Raw genomic sequence first — 16,628 nt, 5'->3', positions numbered from 1 at the left:
TTACTCCCTCATGTAGTCCAGAATCTGATCGATGAGTATTTGGGGGTCGTAGTTCAGGGCGGCTCTCCTGCGCCTACGACTCCCATGATTCAGTTCTTCCACGCCGGCGGTTGCCATGGTGTCGATGCGTTTCATCCTCTGCAGCCCGGCGGGGGGGCGGAGCTCCTCCTCCCCCTCCTCCTCCTCCTCCTCCTCCAGCCGCTTCACTCGGAGCAGAGGCGGGGCGTTGCTGGGCGACGGAGGAGCCACGTCGTCAAGGGAACGGCGGGTCCTCCGGTGGGCGGAGCCAACGGGTTCGGGTGACGCGACGGACAGGTCCCTCCTCGCGCGGCGGCCGGATGACATCGCCGCGGCGTCGCTAGGGTCCATGCTGGACAGTAACCTAGCAACCAGATGTCTGCGGGGCACATGGGAAGGTAATGTGAGTGTTTCTGTCACGTGAGAAAGTCTTAAAATGTCCACAAGAGCTTCGGATGTAGTATCCGAGAGAAAGAAAGTCATGTTAGGAAAAATAAGTTTTTATGTTGAGATAATAATAATAATAATAATAATAATAATAATAATAATAATAATAATAATAATAATAATAATAATAATAGGCTAATAAAAGGCTCCTAATTGGAGCTTGGATTAAAGCCATGGCACAGTGTATTGCCCTGGAAAAAAATAACAAAATTTATTAAAAACAAATTGGATGTATATGTAGAAATATGGAAGCCATTTAATTACTACATTAACAACAATAATATTGGTCATTTATTACAGGATGTGTAACTATGTATTAGTGCTTTTTTGTTTTCTCTTTGTTTTTTTAGTTTTTTTTAGAGTGTCTTGCTAGAAAATGTAACTTTTATGTGTAAAGTATAGTAATGTAGGCCTATATTTGTTTTTTGGGTACCTTGCAATATCTGTTTTGTATTTAGATTGGTTCTCTTCTGAGACTTTTGAGTATTTCTATATGGAGAAGAGAGTGATGTGTTCTCTTGTTGGGGTGGGAAATAACTGACGAAATGGTAAAGTGCTTTTCTGTTACTTGTCTTATATAATCAAAACAATAAATACATTGTTCAAAAAAAATGGTGGAATGAGCTCCCAATCGACATCACGATGGCCAACAGCCTACACATCTTCCGCCGAAGGCTGAAAACACATCTCTTCATACACCTCGGATAAAAAAAAAAAAAAATAACCTCTTGAACCTGCACTTTCATACGTTTCGTTGTAGCTTAGCTTATTTAAAAGCTATATGTACTTGCACTTAAGCTACTTCTTGTTGTCTAGAGTTTGGACCTTCTCCGTTGAATGCACTTAATTGTCAGTCGCTTTGGATAAAAGCGTCAGCTAAATGACATGTAATAATGTAAAAGTTTGTATTGTTATAAAGAAGTCGTAATAGGCAAGGCAGCTTTAGGCCTATTTGTAGGCTAGCCTATAGCCATAGCACATTTTAGCAACATGGGCAATTCAAAGGGCTTTACATAAAACATCGGGGGTGGCAGTAGCTCAGTCCGTAGGGGCTTGGGTTGGTTCAAGTCCCAGTAGGCTACGGACCAAAGTACAGAGTGTGGATTGGTAGCTGGAGAGATGCCAGTTCACCTCCTGGGCACTGCCAGGTGCTCTTGAGCAAGGCACCATACCCCCCCCCCCGCTCAGGGCTGGTCCAGCACTGGCAGCCCCACTCACTCTGACATCTCTCCATTTGTGCATGAATAGGTCCTGTGTGTGTGTGTGTGTGTGTGTGTGTGTGTGTGTGTGTGTGTGTGTGTGTGTGTGTGTGTGTGTGTGTGTGTGTGTGTGTGTGTGTGTGTGTGTGTGTGTGTGTGTGCGCGTGTGTGCGTGTGCGTGCGTATTTCAGGCCTGTGTGTGATTTCTAACAAACAATAAACAGTATAAATTAAGTATCAAAATTAACATTAAAGAGCAGTTAGAAAACGATTAAAAAACTAATTAAGACATTAAAGTGCAGGTAAAAATGATTAAAAATAAATAAATAAATAATAATAATAAGTTCACAGAAATATTTGAGATCAAGTTCACAGACCTTATCTTTCTTATTGACCTATAGTTCACCGACTAAATCTGACCGGTTCACAGACTCTGTCCTGGATAATTTATTGTCACACTTGTGCTGGAGAGGTAATATCAGAAATATGTCCGATATCTGCCGGTCCATATTTCTCCGACCACAGGTCCTTTTGGCTCCGGTGACTCTGTGTTTTCGTTACCCAGTACAAGATTTCACTACGATGTAGCCGTGGCCATAAATTTATTTAATCTCGGTAGACCTTGCTAAATCCGGGACAGTTCACAGTCTGCCTCTAATAGGCCTATTTAGAGAGAAAAAGGTTTCATGTTTTCATGCCAAGGCAAAGCTACAAACTGAATTTTGATTATGGAAAATTACTGAATTTTTACAGTTATTTTTCAGTTTTTTTGATCACCTTAGCTGCTTTTACCATTTTTTTTAGATTATTTTTTGGGGCTTTTCCCTTTTATTATAGTGACAGTGGATAGATATGAAAGGGGGAGAGAGATGGGGGGGATGACACGCAGCAAAGGGCAGCAGGTCGGACTCGAACCCGCGCCGCTGTAAAGGACTCAGCCTACATGGGGCGCACGTTCTTACCGGCTGAGCTGGAGGCCGCCCCTGGAATATTACCATTTTTTAAAGTTTTGTTTTTACAGTGAAGTTTTATGAGCTATACATTTTTTTTTTTTTTTTTATTTTTGATTTTATTTGAGGCATTTTTGGCATTTTATTGGATGACATGCGGTAAAGGGAAGCGGGTCGGACTCGAACCCTGGCCGCTGCAGTAAGGACTGACATACTGTACATAGTATGGCGCTCGCTCAATCAGGTGGGCTAACAGGGCGCCCCAAATATATTTTAGATTTTAAATAAAAATGTAAGTGTGTGTGTGTGTGTGTGTGTGTGTGTATATATCTCTGTGTTGTGTGTGTGTGTGTGTGTGTGTGTGTGTGTGTGTGTGTGTGTGTATATCTCTGTGTTGTGTGTGTGTGTGTGTGTGTGTGTGTGTGTATCTCTGTGTTGTGTGTGTGTGTGTGTGTATATCTCTGTGTTGTGTGTGTGTGTGTGTGTGTGTGTGTGTGTGTGTGTATATCTCTGTGTTGTGTGTGTGTGTGTGTGTGTGTGTGTGTGTGTGTGTGTGTGTGTGTATATCTCTGTGTTGTGTGTGTGTGTGTGTGTGTGTGTATATCTCTGTGTTGTGTGTGTGTGTGTGTGTATGTGTGTATATCTCTGTGTTGTGTGTGTGTGTGTGTGTGTGTGTATATCTCTGTGTTGTGTGTGTGTGTGTGTGTGTGTGTGTGTGTGTATATCTGTGTTGTGTGTGTGTGTGTGTGTGTGTGTGTATATCTCTGTTGTGTGTGTGTGTGTGTGTGTGTGTGTGTGTGTGTATATCTCTGTGTTGTGTGTGTGTGTGTATATATATCTCTGTGTTGTGTGTGTGTTGTGTGTGTGTGTGTGTGTGTATATCTCTGTGTGTGTGTGTGTGTGTGTGTGTGTGTGTGTATCTATCTGTGTTGTGTGTGTGTGTGTGTGTGTGTGTGTGTGTGTGTGTGTGTGTGTGTATCTGTGTTGTGTGTGTGTGTGTGTGTGTATCTCTGTGTGTTGTGTGTGTGTGTGTGTGTGTGTGTGTGTGTGTGTGTGTGTGTGTGTGTGTGTGTGTGTATATCTCTGTGTTGTGTGTGTGTGTGTGTGTGTGTGTGTGTGTGTATGTATGTATGTGTGTGTATATCAGTGGCGGCAGCTGGTCATTCAAAGAGGGGAAGCTCATTTTTTGCCTGAATCATATAAATTGTCCATTTATTTATGTTAATATTATAATATGTATGTGTGTATATATATATATATATATATATATATATATATATATATATATATATATATATATATATATATATATAATAGTAATGCAATAATTTAATTATATATTAATAATAAATAATAATGTAATTATTATAAGAATTTATAATATCCATGGGAAGGTTTCATCAAGAGGAATGGCCAGCATTACATTTTCTTTGTCACAGCACAGCCAGCTAACTCTGTCGTACCAGGAGAGCTGAACACACTGGTACTTTGCTCTGTCTTTTGCACTAAATCAATCTCAAGTGTTGATCTAACCCTGCTGTTTAATTCTAAGTTTCTCCTCGTAAGGAAGACTTTCAAATGGCTTCGCCAAAATCAGGTCTACAATATTAGCATTGTCTGCCATCAGGTGCAGTTTGCTAGCTGGCTAGCTCACCCCTACAACACTAGCCTAGCCTACTGTATGAATGAATGAATGAACAAACGATCTAACAAAACGATATTAAACTTGAAGGAGGAAATGTAGGAATTAGGTTAAACTGAAACAAGGAATGTGGTGTATAATTGTATGAAATATATGATGAAAATTGGCTAGCAATTTCGCCAGGCAAATACCAAGAAACAGGTTGCAGCAGTTCGTCTTTCAACTAGACTTGTAAAATCCGCGACGGGACTGAGGAGCTGAGCTCGGCTTGAAGTTGAACAGCTTCGGTGACTTTTTATAGTACAAAATCGCTGTCAATCAAAAAGGAGATACAGTCCTCCAATCACCACGCAGAAGCCCAGCGTGCAGGCCAGCCCACTGCTCCCATTGACGTGGGCGGGACATAATCGCAGCCTTTATCCAATGACCTTCTAGTTTCGAGGCGCTGAAAAAAACTGCTCAGAGCAGAACCATTGAAGTCACCGGAGGCCGGGCTTCAACGGCGAAATGCAGCGAGACGCTACGGGGACGTAGGAGAAGGAAATCGAGTCAGCTGATTCTGAACCAACTCGTCTTCTAACGCATTTTAGTCAATAAAATGTTAACACAATAGAACATATTTGACCATTTAAATTTTAGACATTTTAGGGGAAGCTGAGCTTCCCTTGCAGTCTTAAAGAAATCGCCACTGGTGTATATCTGTGTGTGTGTGTGTGTGTGTGTGTGTGTGTGTGTGTGTGTGTACCTATTTGTGTGTTGTGTGTGTGTGTGTATACTTATATGTGTGTGTTGTGTGTGTGTGTGTCTGTCTGTGTCTATATATCTGTGTGTGTGTGTGTGTGTGTGTGTATACCTATATGTGTGTGTGTGTGTGTGTGTGTGTGTGTGTGTGTACCTATTTGTGTGTGTGTGTGTGTGTGTATACTTATATGTGTGTGTGTGTGTGTGTGTGTGTGTGTGTGTGTGTGTGTGTGTGTGTGTGTGTATATATATGTGTGTGTGTGTGTGTATACCTATTTGTGTGTTGTGTGTGTGTGTGTGTGTGTGTGTGTGTGTGTGTGTGTGTGTGTGTGTGTGTGTGTGTGTGTGTGTATACCTATTTGTGTGTTGTGTGTGTGTGTGTGTGTGTGTGTGTATACCTATTTGTGTGTTGTGTGTGTGTGTATACCTATATGTGTGTGTGTGTGTGTGTGTGTGTGTGTGTGTGTGTATACCTATTTGTGTGTTGTGTGTGTGTGTATACCTATATGTGTGTGTGTGTGTGTGTGTGTGTGTGTGTGTGTGTATACCTATATGTGTGTGTGTGTGTGTGTGTGTGTGTGTATACCTATTTGTGTGTTGTGTGTGTGTGTGTGTGTGTGTGTGTATACCTATTTGTGTGTTGTGTGTGTGTATACCTATATGTGTGTGTGTGTGTGTGTGTGTGTGTGTGTGTGTGTGTGTGTGTGTGTGTGTGTGTGTGTATACCTGTGTGTGTGTGTGTGTGTGTGTGTGTGTGTGTGTGTGTGTGTGTGTGTGTGTGTGTGTGTGTGTATGTGTGTGTGTGTGTGTGTGTGTGTGTGTGTACCTCAGAGTGCCCTGGTCTCCTCCTCTGTTGGGTCCTGATGAAAGTCGTCCGGCCTGCTGAAGTCTCTCCTGTCTGGCTCTCTCCAGCAGAGTCTGAGCCAGCTGAGGCTCAATCCTGACAATCACACCTCACAGGTTATTACCAATATCAGAACCAATACAGCCCTAAAATTGTTGTATTTCTGTGTGTGTGTTTGTGTGTGTGTGTGTGTGTGTGTATATATATATATACTGTAGGAGTGACCCCGAGTAGTCGAATATTTGCGTCTCCAAACGAGGGAGCCAAACTCGACCGACAATCTTCGCGGTACCGTATAGTCCAGTCTGAAAGCTGGTTGAAAATCAACACTTTTTCTGATGTTTTGGTCTCTTTTTTTTTTTTTTGACACTAAATTTTGGCGCCTTTTTCAATGTTTTTGGCGCTTTTTTTGACGTTTAACTCTTCTTTTCACTACCATGTTTAAACACCACCCACATCAACTTACTACCACTATAGTTTTACACTTACTTTTGGAATTCACGGTCAATTAAAAACGTCATTTATAGGAAAGTATACCTAATTATTGAGTTAAAGAAGCAGAAATTATGAATTATTTAGACTAATATTAAAGGAAGGATAATTACAGAAGGGTCAACATTCAGCGAGGTTTTGAAACATTTCACTTTTTTTTTTAAATGCTAACAAATTGAATAAAACAACCAAAATTCAATGAAAGTAGTGCTCCGATCTTTTGTTGTGCTCGTGAAGCGCGTCGTATGGGATCATCCATCTATGTTATTTTTGGGTAATTAAAATTGGGTAAAAACAAACCCATATTTCTGAGATAGACATTTTGACAACGGGTAACATTTGACTGAGCTGAGAAGGCTCTGCTGGCCTCTAGAGGCTCTTTCTAGCCTTTACAGGTGATCTTCTGCCGCTAACTCCGTGCTACCCATAGACAGTAGGTGCTACCGACAAGGGAATCTCCCATGATGCCTTTGTTTATGTTTTCAACCAATGGGAAGGTATATAAGGTATATAACGAGTATATAGTGGGAAAGATAGATCCCTCCAGGTCAGAGATCGTCTGTTACCGCTCTAAACCGACAGTTTAACTGTTTTTATTTGTTATTTATTACTTTTTATTGACTTCAATATTTATATTTATTTCATTTAGCATGTTTTCATGGTTCAATACAGTTGTTTTTAATTTTTATAATAAAGTTCAGCACCGTTTTACTTGGAGTGTCATGTTTGTTTTTATCCAGTATCAATTCTAAATACAATCGGTTAATTAATCGGTTATCGGCAAATACGGCCCAACTAGCCCATCGGTATCGGTAAAATCCACTATCGGTCGACCTCTACTGATCACTCCCAAAATGCTCGGAGCTCAAACAGGAAGTGCATGGTGTTCACCTGTCCAGCAGAGCCTGAGCCAGCTGGGGCTCAACGAGGCCCCACCAGGCGGCCGGGGGCCTCCCCATGTTCAGCCCCCTTCCCGTCTCATCGTAGTCTGCCGGGGCCGGGCCCTGGAAGTCCCCCTGTGGCCCCCGATCGTCCTCCTCATCCTCCTCTTCCTCCACCACCTCCACGTCGCCCGGGCCGACCAATCCCGCGCTCTCTGCCTCGCTCAGGAGGCGGAGCATCGCCGCCATGTAGGCTGCGGACACGTGTGATTGGTCGATTAGTCAAGCTTTTGTATTTTCTCTCTCCAAACACATTTATTCACAGAGCAGATTTTAAAGTTCATGTGAAATCACAACATGTACGTTCGAGCGAATACATTTAAAAAAATAATTTTTTTTTTTTACAATGTCCAACTTTTTCAAGAAATATTCCCAATATTTCTGCAACAAAGTCACATTTATTTTTTGGGAGAAGTCTCCAGATGATCAGGCTCTTCTCACCAACAATTCCTACATATTGAACAACAAAGTAAAGCACAGTATTTCGTATGTTTACCACGTATTTATTACAGTCAGCAGCACATTTACTGCTGCGGTATGAGAACACAAAGCGCTGTGTAGGGAGGAGCTCGGGGTGGATGTTGCTTCTCGGTGTTTTAAGCCCCCAACGTCTTCTTCCAGGCAACTCTGCCTGGAAGGCACTAGGATTAGGCAACGGTTAGGGTTAGGGTTAGGTGCCTTGAAGTCACAAGGTCGCAGTGTTACCTGGAAGGAGATGTTGGGGGCTTAAAACACCACTGAGCGTGGATGTTTAGGTCCTAAAACACAACGCTTTCAAGCTCGGGAGCGGAGTTTGTGTGTGTATCTGTTTTCTAATCTTATAGGTGCAGTAGGTAAGACTTATGAAACTAACTTTCTGTCATATTTGCTGAAACTGACCCCATGTTCCAGTAGAACTACATGAAGCTGGTCATTTAAAAATAAATCCAGCTCCTCTGGCACCACCTCCAGCCTGTAGTGAGATTTGCAAAAATCCACCTCTCCCTGTTCAGATGCACCAATCAGGGCCAGGGGGAGGTGTCTAACTGTTCAGATGCACCAATCAGGGCCAGGGGGAGGTGTCTAACTGTTCAGATGCACCAATCAGGGCCAGGGGGTGGTGTCTAACTGTTCAGATGCACCAATCAGGGCCAGGGGAGGTGTCTTAACGGCGTGTCAATCACTGCTCATGCACACGCATTCATTCTCCCTCGTGGGGGGAGGGGCTTAGGAGACCGTTTTGGGGTTTAGTGGAAAGGGGGCAGGTACTGAGAAATTTTTTGAATAAGTCGTGGATCTTCTCAACCCTACCTACGGCACTTTTAACCTGACGTTTTGGTGTCTAAACTTAACTGATGTCACTTTGTCAGGTAAACTCAACTGTAACATCTGCTGTACGCGGCTCATAGTCCCCTTTTCTCGGCTAAATGTAAGTGTAAAGACCGCTAAACATAACTGATGTGTGACCAATAAGGACACCTTACAGTTAAAACAAGCAAAAATACAGTTGAAAAGGCAAATATAATTAAGTTAAAACAAACACATTTAAATGATTGACATAGAAAATTAAAATAAAGCAATCTATCCATTATTTTGATGGAGAGTGGTTAATCATATAGTGCATGTGTTTCCTTTTTTTTTAAATATATCCTATTCATGAGAATGCTTTGGGTTAATTTACAACTTGTAATGCGTCAAGAAAAGTGTGAAATTGCATAAAATTGCGATACAAAATGTGTCGAGAAAAACAGATTCGTAATATGAAAAACATCGTAATGTGTTGAGAATAAAGTCTTAATGTTCAAACAACCGTGTGAAATGGATGAACTCTCCAACCTGCTCTCTGCTCCTCGTCTTGCTCCCGCCTCTGGTCCCTCTCCACCAATCGCTGCAGAGCCTGGTCCATGCCCCGCCCCCTCCAGTCATCTGATTGGTAGTACAGGTTGTTGGCCCCAGCTCCTCTCTGAGTGGCGGGATATGTCAACATCTGGTCCTCATAGGGCAACAGGTTACGGAGGTCTCTGCGCTGGCGTCTGAGCGCGCTCACGGAGACGTCCAGGCCACGCCCCCCACCGCGAGCTGCAGGGAGAGACTGGGACAGAGGTCAGAGGTCAGGGGTCAGTAACAGAAAGCGACAAATTGTTATCTGCAGCGCACAATAGTGTTATTCCCTTAGCCAGTATATCTAAACTGGACCAGCAGACCCCGTGTCTCTGGTCTGAGACCAGTGGAGGATATCAGAAGTCTCTTTCCCGGTGCTGGCTGAGTGTTACTGAGCAGCCTCCAACTGAGCTTGAAGACGTAGATGTGACGTGAGCAACGTGTCTGAAAGTGTGAAGTCTTCTGGTAGCTGTGAGAGAGAAATCTCAATCATTCCCAATCTCACAGAGACGGAGAGTGTAGGTATATGTAAGGAGATAACATAGACACAGGCTAATTACTGATCACTAACATGCTAGTTAACATTAGTAATTAAACTTAAACAGCTCATGGAAGTCCAAACTGCCTGTGAGCTTCTCCTGTACTATACGGTAATTCCTCTACTGTGTGACAGTAAGTCTCGTGGTTATGACCCAATCGTTAGCCTATTTTTATAAAAGCGTCTGCTACGGAGCCATAACGTGAGCTACAAGGTTATGGAGCCTTTTATACATTGTCGTGTTTCTTTATAAATAAACAACGAACAAATAGAGTCTTTAAACGCTTCAGATGTAAAGTTATTCTCTGTCAAAGTGACGTCAGAATGAATGGGAGTCAATGGGATGCTAACGGGAGGGGATCGCTTGGTAGCATCAAAATGGCGCCATAGAAGGCTTTAGTTCTGAAGCGAAGCTTACCCCCCCCTTGGTTATTCCCAATAACAAGGATCCTCTGTATTACAGAGAGCGCATTTCAAGCTGGCCAATGGTGTGAAGCGGTCTTCACTTCCTGTCTCCTAAAGGGGGCGTGGCCTCGTTTAAACGTGCAGTGAACGTCGTGTGGGTGGATGACAAGTTATATTTGTATAATTTATTAATATTTTCTTCTGCGAAAGTTTGATATTTACACAGTTAGAAGACATATTTAGCATCACAGAGATTAGTTTTGTTAGGGCTAACATTGGTGACCGTTAGCTTCTCTGTGTTTTTTTTTTTAAGATTATTTTTGGGGCATTTTTAGGCCTTTTATTTGGCAGGACAGATGAAGACATGAAAGGGGGGATGACATGCAGCAAAGGGCGTCGAACCCGGGGCCGCTGCATTGAGGATTAAACCTCTATATATGGGCGGTAGCTCTACCAACTGAGCCATCCGGGCGGCCAGCTTCTCAGTGTTGCCAGATCTCGCGAGAGTTCGTTCCTGAGACAGGAACAGGTCTCAAACAAAGCAAATGTTCTCCTGATGTGTCCGTGTGAATGTTCTGAAGATACGTGGCTTGGTGAAGAATGGCTCCAATATTTACTTTGGTGACTACGGGGCGAAAGAATCCCTCATAATCTGTGTTCACGTTCACTTCTCCCATTGGGATCAACACACTCAGGACGTCCCGCTAGTCTCATAAAGAGGCGTGGCCAGGGCCGGCCCTAGACTGTTGGGGGCCCTAAACAGGATTTGGTTTTTGGACTCTCCACACCTTTTTCACGGCAGACATGTTGACATGTCATAGTAGGAAAAGAACAGGTGTATTCAAACCCATTAATGATGGCTGCATTCCACTTAGGAGAGACCCTGGTATTAAACCATTAATGATGGCTGCATTCCACTTAGGAGAGACCCTGGTATTAAACCATTAATGATGGCTGCATTCCACTTAGGAGAGACCCTGGTATTAAACCATTAATGATGGCTGCATTCCACTTAGGAGAGGTCCTGGTATTAAACCATTACTGATGGCTGCATTCCACTTAGGAGAGACCCTGGTATTAAACCATTAATGATGGCTGCATTCCACTTAGGAGAGACCCTGGTATTAAACCATTAATGATGGCTGCATTCCACTTAGGAGAGACCCTGGTATTAAACCATTAATGATGGCTGCATTCCACTTAGGAGAGGTCCTGGTATTAAACCATTACTGATGGCTGCATTCCACTTAGGAGAGACCCTGGTATTAAACCATTAATGATGGCTGCATTCCACTTAGGAGAGACCCTGGTATTAAACCATTACTGATGGCTGCATTCCACTTAGGAGAGACCCTGGTATTAAACCATTACTGATGGCTGCATTCCACTTAGGAGAGACCCATTACTATTAAACCATTACTGATGGCTGATGGCTGCGTTCCACTTAGGAGAGGTCCTGGTATTAAACCATTACTGATGGCTGCGTTCCACTTAGGAGAGGTCCTGGTAGTTTGTCATTATCATCATCTTCATCATCATCATCATCATCATCATCATCACTTCCTGTAAGTCAGAGCTGAGACACACACACACACACATACACACAGACTGACTGACACACACGTACACACGTACACACACACACACACACACATACACACACACACACACACACACACATACACACACACACACACACACAGACTGACATACACACACACACACACACACACATACACACACACACACACACATACACACACACACACACAGACAGACAGACTGACACACACACACGCACACACACACACATACACACACACACATAAACACACACACAGAGACACAGACACACCCTGTTGACGAATGAAGGTGATTGTTTTAATCCTCCTCCCATCTCTCCCAGAGATCTCGTATTGAGTCAGAGCCTCCACTCTGCAGTCCCATCTGACCACAGCAGCATCCATATATATATATATATATATATATATATATATATATATATATATAATCTGCATAAGCACCTTTCATGCTACGGAGCAACCCAAAATCGTCCACAGAACAAGACCCTGTTTACACATCCATGATTGTTTTTTACAACCGGAGACATTTCCCTTCGTTTACACACAAACGGAGAATTCTCTGAATCCGAGTCTTTGTAAAAACTCCGGCCAGAGTGGAGACTTTTGAAATCTTCGTTTGCACGTAAACGGAGACAAACAGCCAAGAGTTTAGGCAGCCGAGAGAGAGAGAGGAAGTGATTGGTTGCTGTTGTTGCTATTTACGGGATTCTGCTTCTCGTTACACCGCCACCTACAGGTCGGGCGTGCTCTTGGCTGCATTGACGGCATATATATAAAATATATATATATATATATATATATATATATATATATATATATATATATACATACGTATACATACATCTACAGTACAGGCCAAAAGTTTGGACACACCTTCTCATTCAATGTGTTTCTTTATTTTCATGACTATTTACATTGTAGATTCTCACTGAAGGCATCAAAACTATGAATGAACACATATGGAATTATGTACTTAACAAAAAAGTGTGAAATAACTGAAAACATGTCTTATATTTTAGATTCTTCAAAGTAGCCACCCTTTGCTTTTTTTGATAACTCTGCAAACCCTTGGTGTTCTCTCAATGAGCTTCATGAGGTAGTCACCTGAAATGGTTTTACCTTCACAGGTGTGCTTTGTCAGGGTTAATTAGTGGAATTATTTCCCTTATTAATAAAAAAGCAAAGGGTGGCTACTTTGAAGAATCTAAAATATAAGACATGTTTTCAGTTATTTCACACTTTTTTGTTAAGTACATAATTCCATATGTGTTCATTCATAGTTTTGATGCCTTCAGTGAGAATCTATCAATCAATCAATCAATCAATCAAAATGTATTTACATAGCACTTTACAAAACCAGCAGGTATCCAAAGTGCTTAACATCAGAAACACATGTCATACAATAGAAAGAATGAACATAGAAAACAGTAAAATCAGAAAAGGTCACACAGAAACAAAAGAATGAAATTGTCACACCACTGCTACATATTAAAGGCAAGACAGAATAGATACGTTTTGAGTTAAAATCTATTCTAAAAACGCACAGGGAGCAAATGTAGAGTGTGGAGAACGGGAGTAATATGTGCACGTCTAGGTGTATTTGTTAAAAAGCGAGCAGCAGCATTTTGTACAAGTTGAAGACGTGAGATACAACGTAAATAGTCATGAAAATAAAAAAGAAACGCATTGAATGAGAAGGTGTGTCCAAACCTTTGGCCTGTTGTGTGTGTGTGTGTGTGTGTGTGTGTGTGTATGTGTATGTGTGTATGTGTGTGTATATATATATATATATATATTTTTATACATGTGTATATATATACACGAGTACATGTAAACGAACACTTTTCTGAAAACTGACCGCTGTGCACAATGTTATTTTAGAAAACTGAGAGGTCGAAATGTCCGTTTATGAAAATAGCTGGCCACGTGGAAACGTAGCATAAAATATGGACAAAAACCACACAGATGAAGGGGATGAGTTCAGGATTGATTGTGTCACACTTTTGCTGAGTCACTCTCTCACACACACACACACACACACACACACACACACACACACACACACACACACACACACACACACACACACACACACACACACACACACACACACACACACACACACACACACAACACAGACACACACACACACAAACACAGACACACACACACACAGACACACACACATAAAGTAGATGTCTGTGTCTGAATGCTGGAGCTTCCTGACAGCTGATTGGCTAAACGGAATCATTTAAAACAACATCAGATTCAAAATGAACACCGAGACCAGTAGGCTAACACGCCATGTTTTCTCCATCTGTCATGAGACAACTATGACTTTTATTGAACCGACGGTGAGGGTTGTGTTCGTGTTACCGCGGCTACGTCTCACGCAAACAAACAAACAAACGGACACATTGAACAGAAAACGGGTTTCGCCTCATTGGAGGAATGTGTGTGTGTGTGTGTGTGTGTGTGTGTGTGTGTGTCTGTGTGTGTGTGTGTGTGTGTGTGTGTGTGTGTGTGTGTGTGTGTGTGTGTGTGTGTGTGTGTGTGTCTGTGTGTGTGTGTGTGTGTGTGTGTGTGTGTGTGTGTGTGTGTGTGTGTGTGTGTGTGTGTGTGTGTGTCTGTGTGTGTGTGTGTGTCGGTGTGTGTGTGTGTGTGTGTGTGTGTGTGTGTGTGTGTGTGTGTGTGTGTGTGTGTGTGTGTGTGTGTGTGTGTGTGTGTGTGTGTGTGTCTGTGTCTGTGTGTGTGTGTGTGTGTGTGTGTCTGTGTCTGTGTGTGTGTGTGTGTGGTGTCTGTGTGTGTGTGTCTGTGTGTGTGTGTGTGTGTGTGTGTGTGTGTGTGTCTGTGTGTGTGTGTGTGTGTGTGTCTGTCTGTGTGTGTGTGTGTGTGTCTGTCTGTCTGTGTGTGTGTGTGTGTGTCTGTCTGTGTGTGTGTGTATGTATCTGTCTGTCTGTGTGTGTGTGTGTGTGTGTGTGTCTGTGTGTGTGTGTGTGTTAGTGTGTTTTCAGCATGCAGCACATTGAGCAGATGAAAGTTTGTGTGTGTGTGTCTGAGTTTGTGTCACTGTGTGTGTGTGTGTGTGTGTGTCTGAGTTTGTGTCACTGTGTGTGTGTGTTTGTGTGTGTCTGTTTATGTCTCTGTGTGTGTCTGAGTTTGTGTCACTGTGTGTGTGTGTGTGTCTGTTTATGTCTCTGTGTGTGTCTGAGTTTGTGTCACTGTGTGTGTGTGTGTGTGTGTGTGTGTGTGTGTGTGTGTGTGTCTGTTTATGTCTCTGTGTGTGTCTGAGTTTGTGTCACTGTGTGTGTGTGTGTGTGTGTGTGTGTGTGTGTGTGTGTGTGTGTGTGTGTGTGTGTCTGTTTATGTCTCTGTGTGTGTCTGAGTTTGTGTCTCTGTGTGTGTGTGTGTCTGTTTATGTCTCTGTGCGTGTCTGAGTTTGTGTCACTGTGTGTGTGTGTGTGTGTGTCTGTGTGTGTGTCTGAGTTTGTGTCACTGTGTGTGTGTCTGTTTATGTCTCTGTGTGTGTCTGAGTTTGTGTCACTGTGTGTGTGTGTGTGTGTGTGTGTGTGTGTGTGTGTGTCTCTGTGTGTTTCTGAGTTTGTGTCACTGTGTGTGTGTCTGTTTATGTCTCTGTGTGTGTCTGAGTTTGTGTCACTGTGTGTGTGTGTGTGTGTGTGTGTGTGTGTGTTTATGTCTCTCTGTGTGTGTCTGAGTTTGTGTCACTGTGTGTGTGTGTGTGTGTGTCTGTGTGTGTGTCTGAGTTTGTGTCACTGTGTGTGTGTCTGTTTATGTCTCTGTGTGTGTCTGAGTTTGTGTCACTGTGTGTGTGTGTGTGTGTGTGTGTGTGTGTGTGTGTCTCTGTGTGTTTCTGAGTTTGTGTCACTGTGTGTGTGTGTGTGTGTCTATGTCTCTGTGTGTGTCTGAGTTTGTCACTGTGTATGTGTGTGTGTGTGTCTATGTCTCTGTGTGTGTCTGAGTTTGTGTCACTGTGTGTGTGTGTTTGTGTGTGTCTGTTTATGTCTCTGTGTGTTTCTGAGTTTGTGTCACTGTGTGTGTGTGTGTGTCTGTTTTTGTCTCTGTGTGTTTCTGAGTTTGTGTCACTGTGTGTGTGTGTGTGTGTGTGTGTGTCTGTTTTTGTCTCTGTGTGTGTCTGAGTTTGTGTCACTGTGTGTGTGTGTGTGTCTGTTTTGTCTCTGTGTGTGTCTGAGTTTGTGTCACTGTGTGTGTGTGTGTGTGTGTGTGTGTGTGTGTGTCTGAGTGTGTCTGAGTTTGTGTCACTGTGTGTGTGTGTGTTTGTGTGTGTCTGTTTATGTCTCTGTGTGTTTCTGAGTTTGTGTCACTGTGTGTGTGTGTGTCTGTTTTTGTCTCTGTGTGTGTCTGAGTTTGTGTCACTGTGTGTGTGTGTGTGTGTGTGTCTTTTTGTCTCTGTGTGTGTCTGAGTTTGTGTCACTGTGTGTGTGTGTGTGTGTGTGTGTGTGTGTGTGTGTGTGTGTGTGTGTGTCTGTTTATGTCTCCGTGTGTGTCTGAGTTTGTGTCACTGTGTGTGTGTGTGTCTGTTTTTGTCTCTGTGTGTGTCTGAGTTTGTGTCACTGTGTGTGTGTGTGTGTGTCTGTTTATGTCTCTGTGTGTGTCTGAGTTTTTGTCACTGTGTGTGTGTGTGTGTGTGTGTGTGTGTGTGTGTGTGTGTGTGTCTGTTTATGTCTCCGTGTGTGTCTGAGTTTGTGTCACTGTGTGTGTGTGTGTGTGTGTGTCTGTTTATGTCTCCGTGTGTGTCTGAGTTTGTATCACTGTGTGTGTGTGTGTGTGTGTGTCTGTTTGTGTCACTGTGTGTGTGTGTCTGTTTGTGTCTCTGTGTGTGTCTGAGTTTGTGTCACTGTGTGTGTGTGTGTGTGTGTGTGTGTGTGTGTGTGTGTGTGTGTGTCTGTTTATGTCTCCGTGTGTGTCTGAGTTTGTGTCACTGTGTGT

At 42.8% G+C, this 16,628-nt stretch overlaps 1 protein-coding gene across 1 annotated transcript in view; it reads right to left on the bottom strand.

Moving 5' to 3' along the window:
- The window catches only part of pcsk1nl (proprotein convertase subtilisin/kexin type 1 inhibitor, like), a 29,603-nt gene continuing 12,975 nt past the window's right edge, over positions 1 to 16,628 (bottom strand). Inside the window, exons 2-6 of the mRNA XM_028582646.1 lie at positions 9,090 to 9,345; positions 7,401 to 7,468; positions 7,225 to 7,370; positions 5,824 to 5,901; positions 1 to 397 (exon numbers count right to left, since the gene is read on the bottom strand). Of these exons, the coding sequence (XP_028438447.1) occupies positions 1 to 397; positions 5,824 to 5,901; positions 7,225 to 7,370; positions 7,401 to 7,468; positions 9,090 to 9,345 (945 nt within the window). The remainder of the gene's footprint in view (positions 398 to 5,823; positions 5,902 to 7,224; positions 7,371 to 7,400; positions 7,469 to 9,089; positions 9,346 to 16,628) is intronic.

The sequence above is a fragment of the Perca flavescens genome, chromosome 7, assembly GCF_004354835.1.
Source record: "Perca flavescens isolate YP-PL-M2 chromosome 7, PFLA_1.0, whole genome shotgun sequence".
NCBI lineage: Eukaryota > Metazoa > Chordata > Actinopteri > Perciformes > Percidae > Perca > Perca flavescens.
This window is presented reverse-complemented; position numbering and strand designations above follow the sequence as displayed.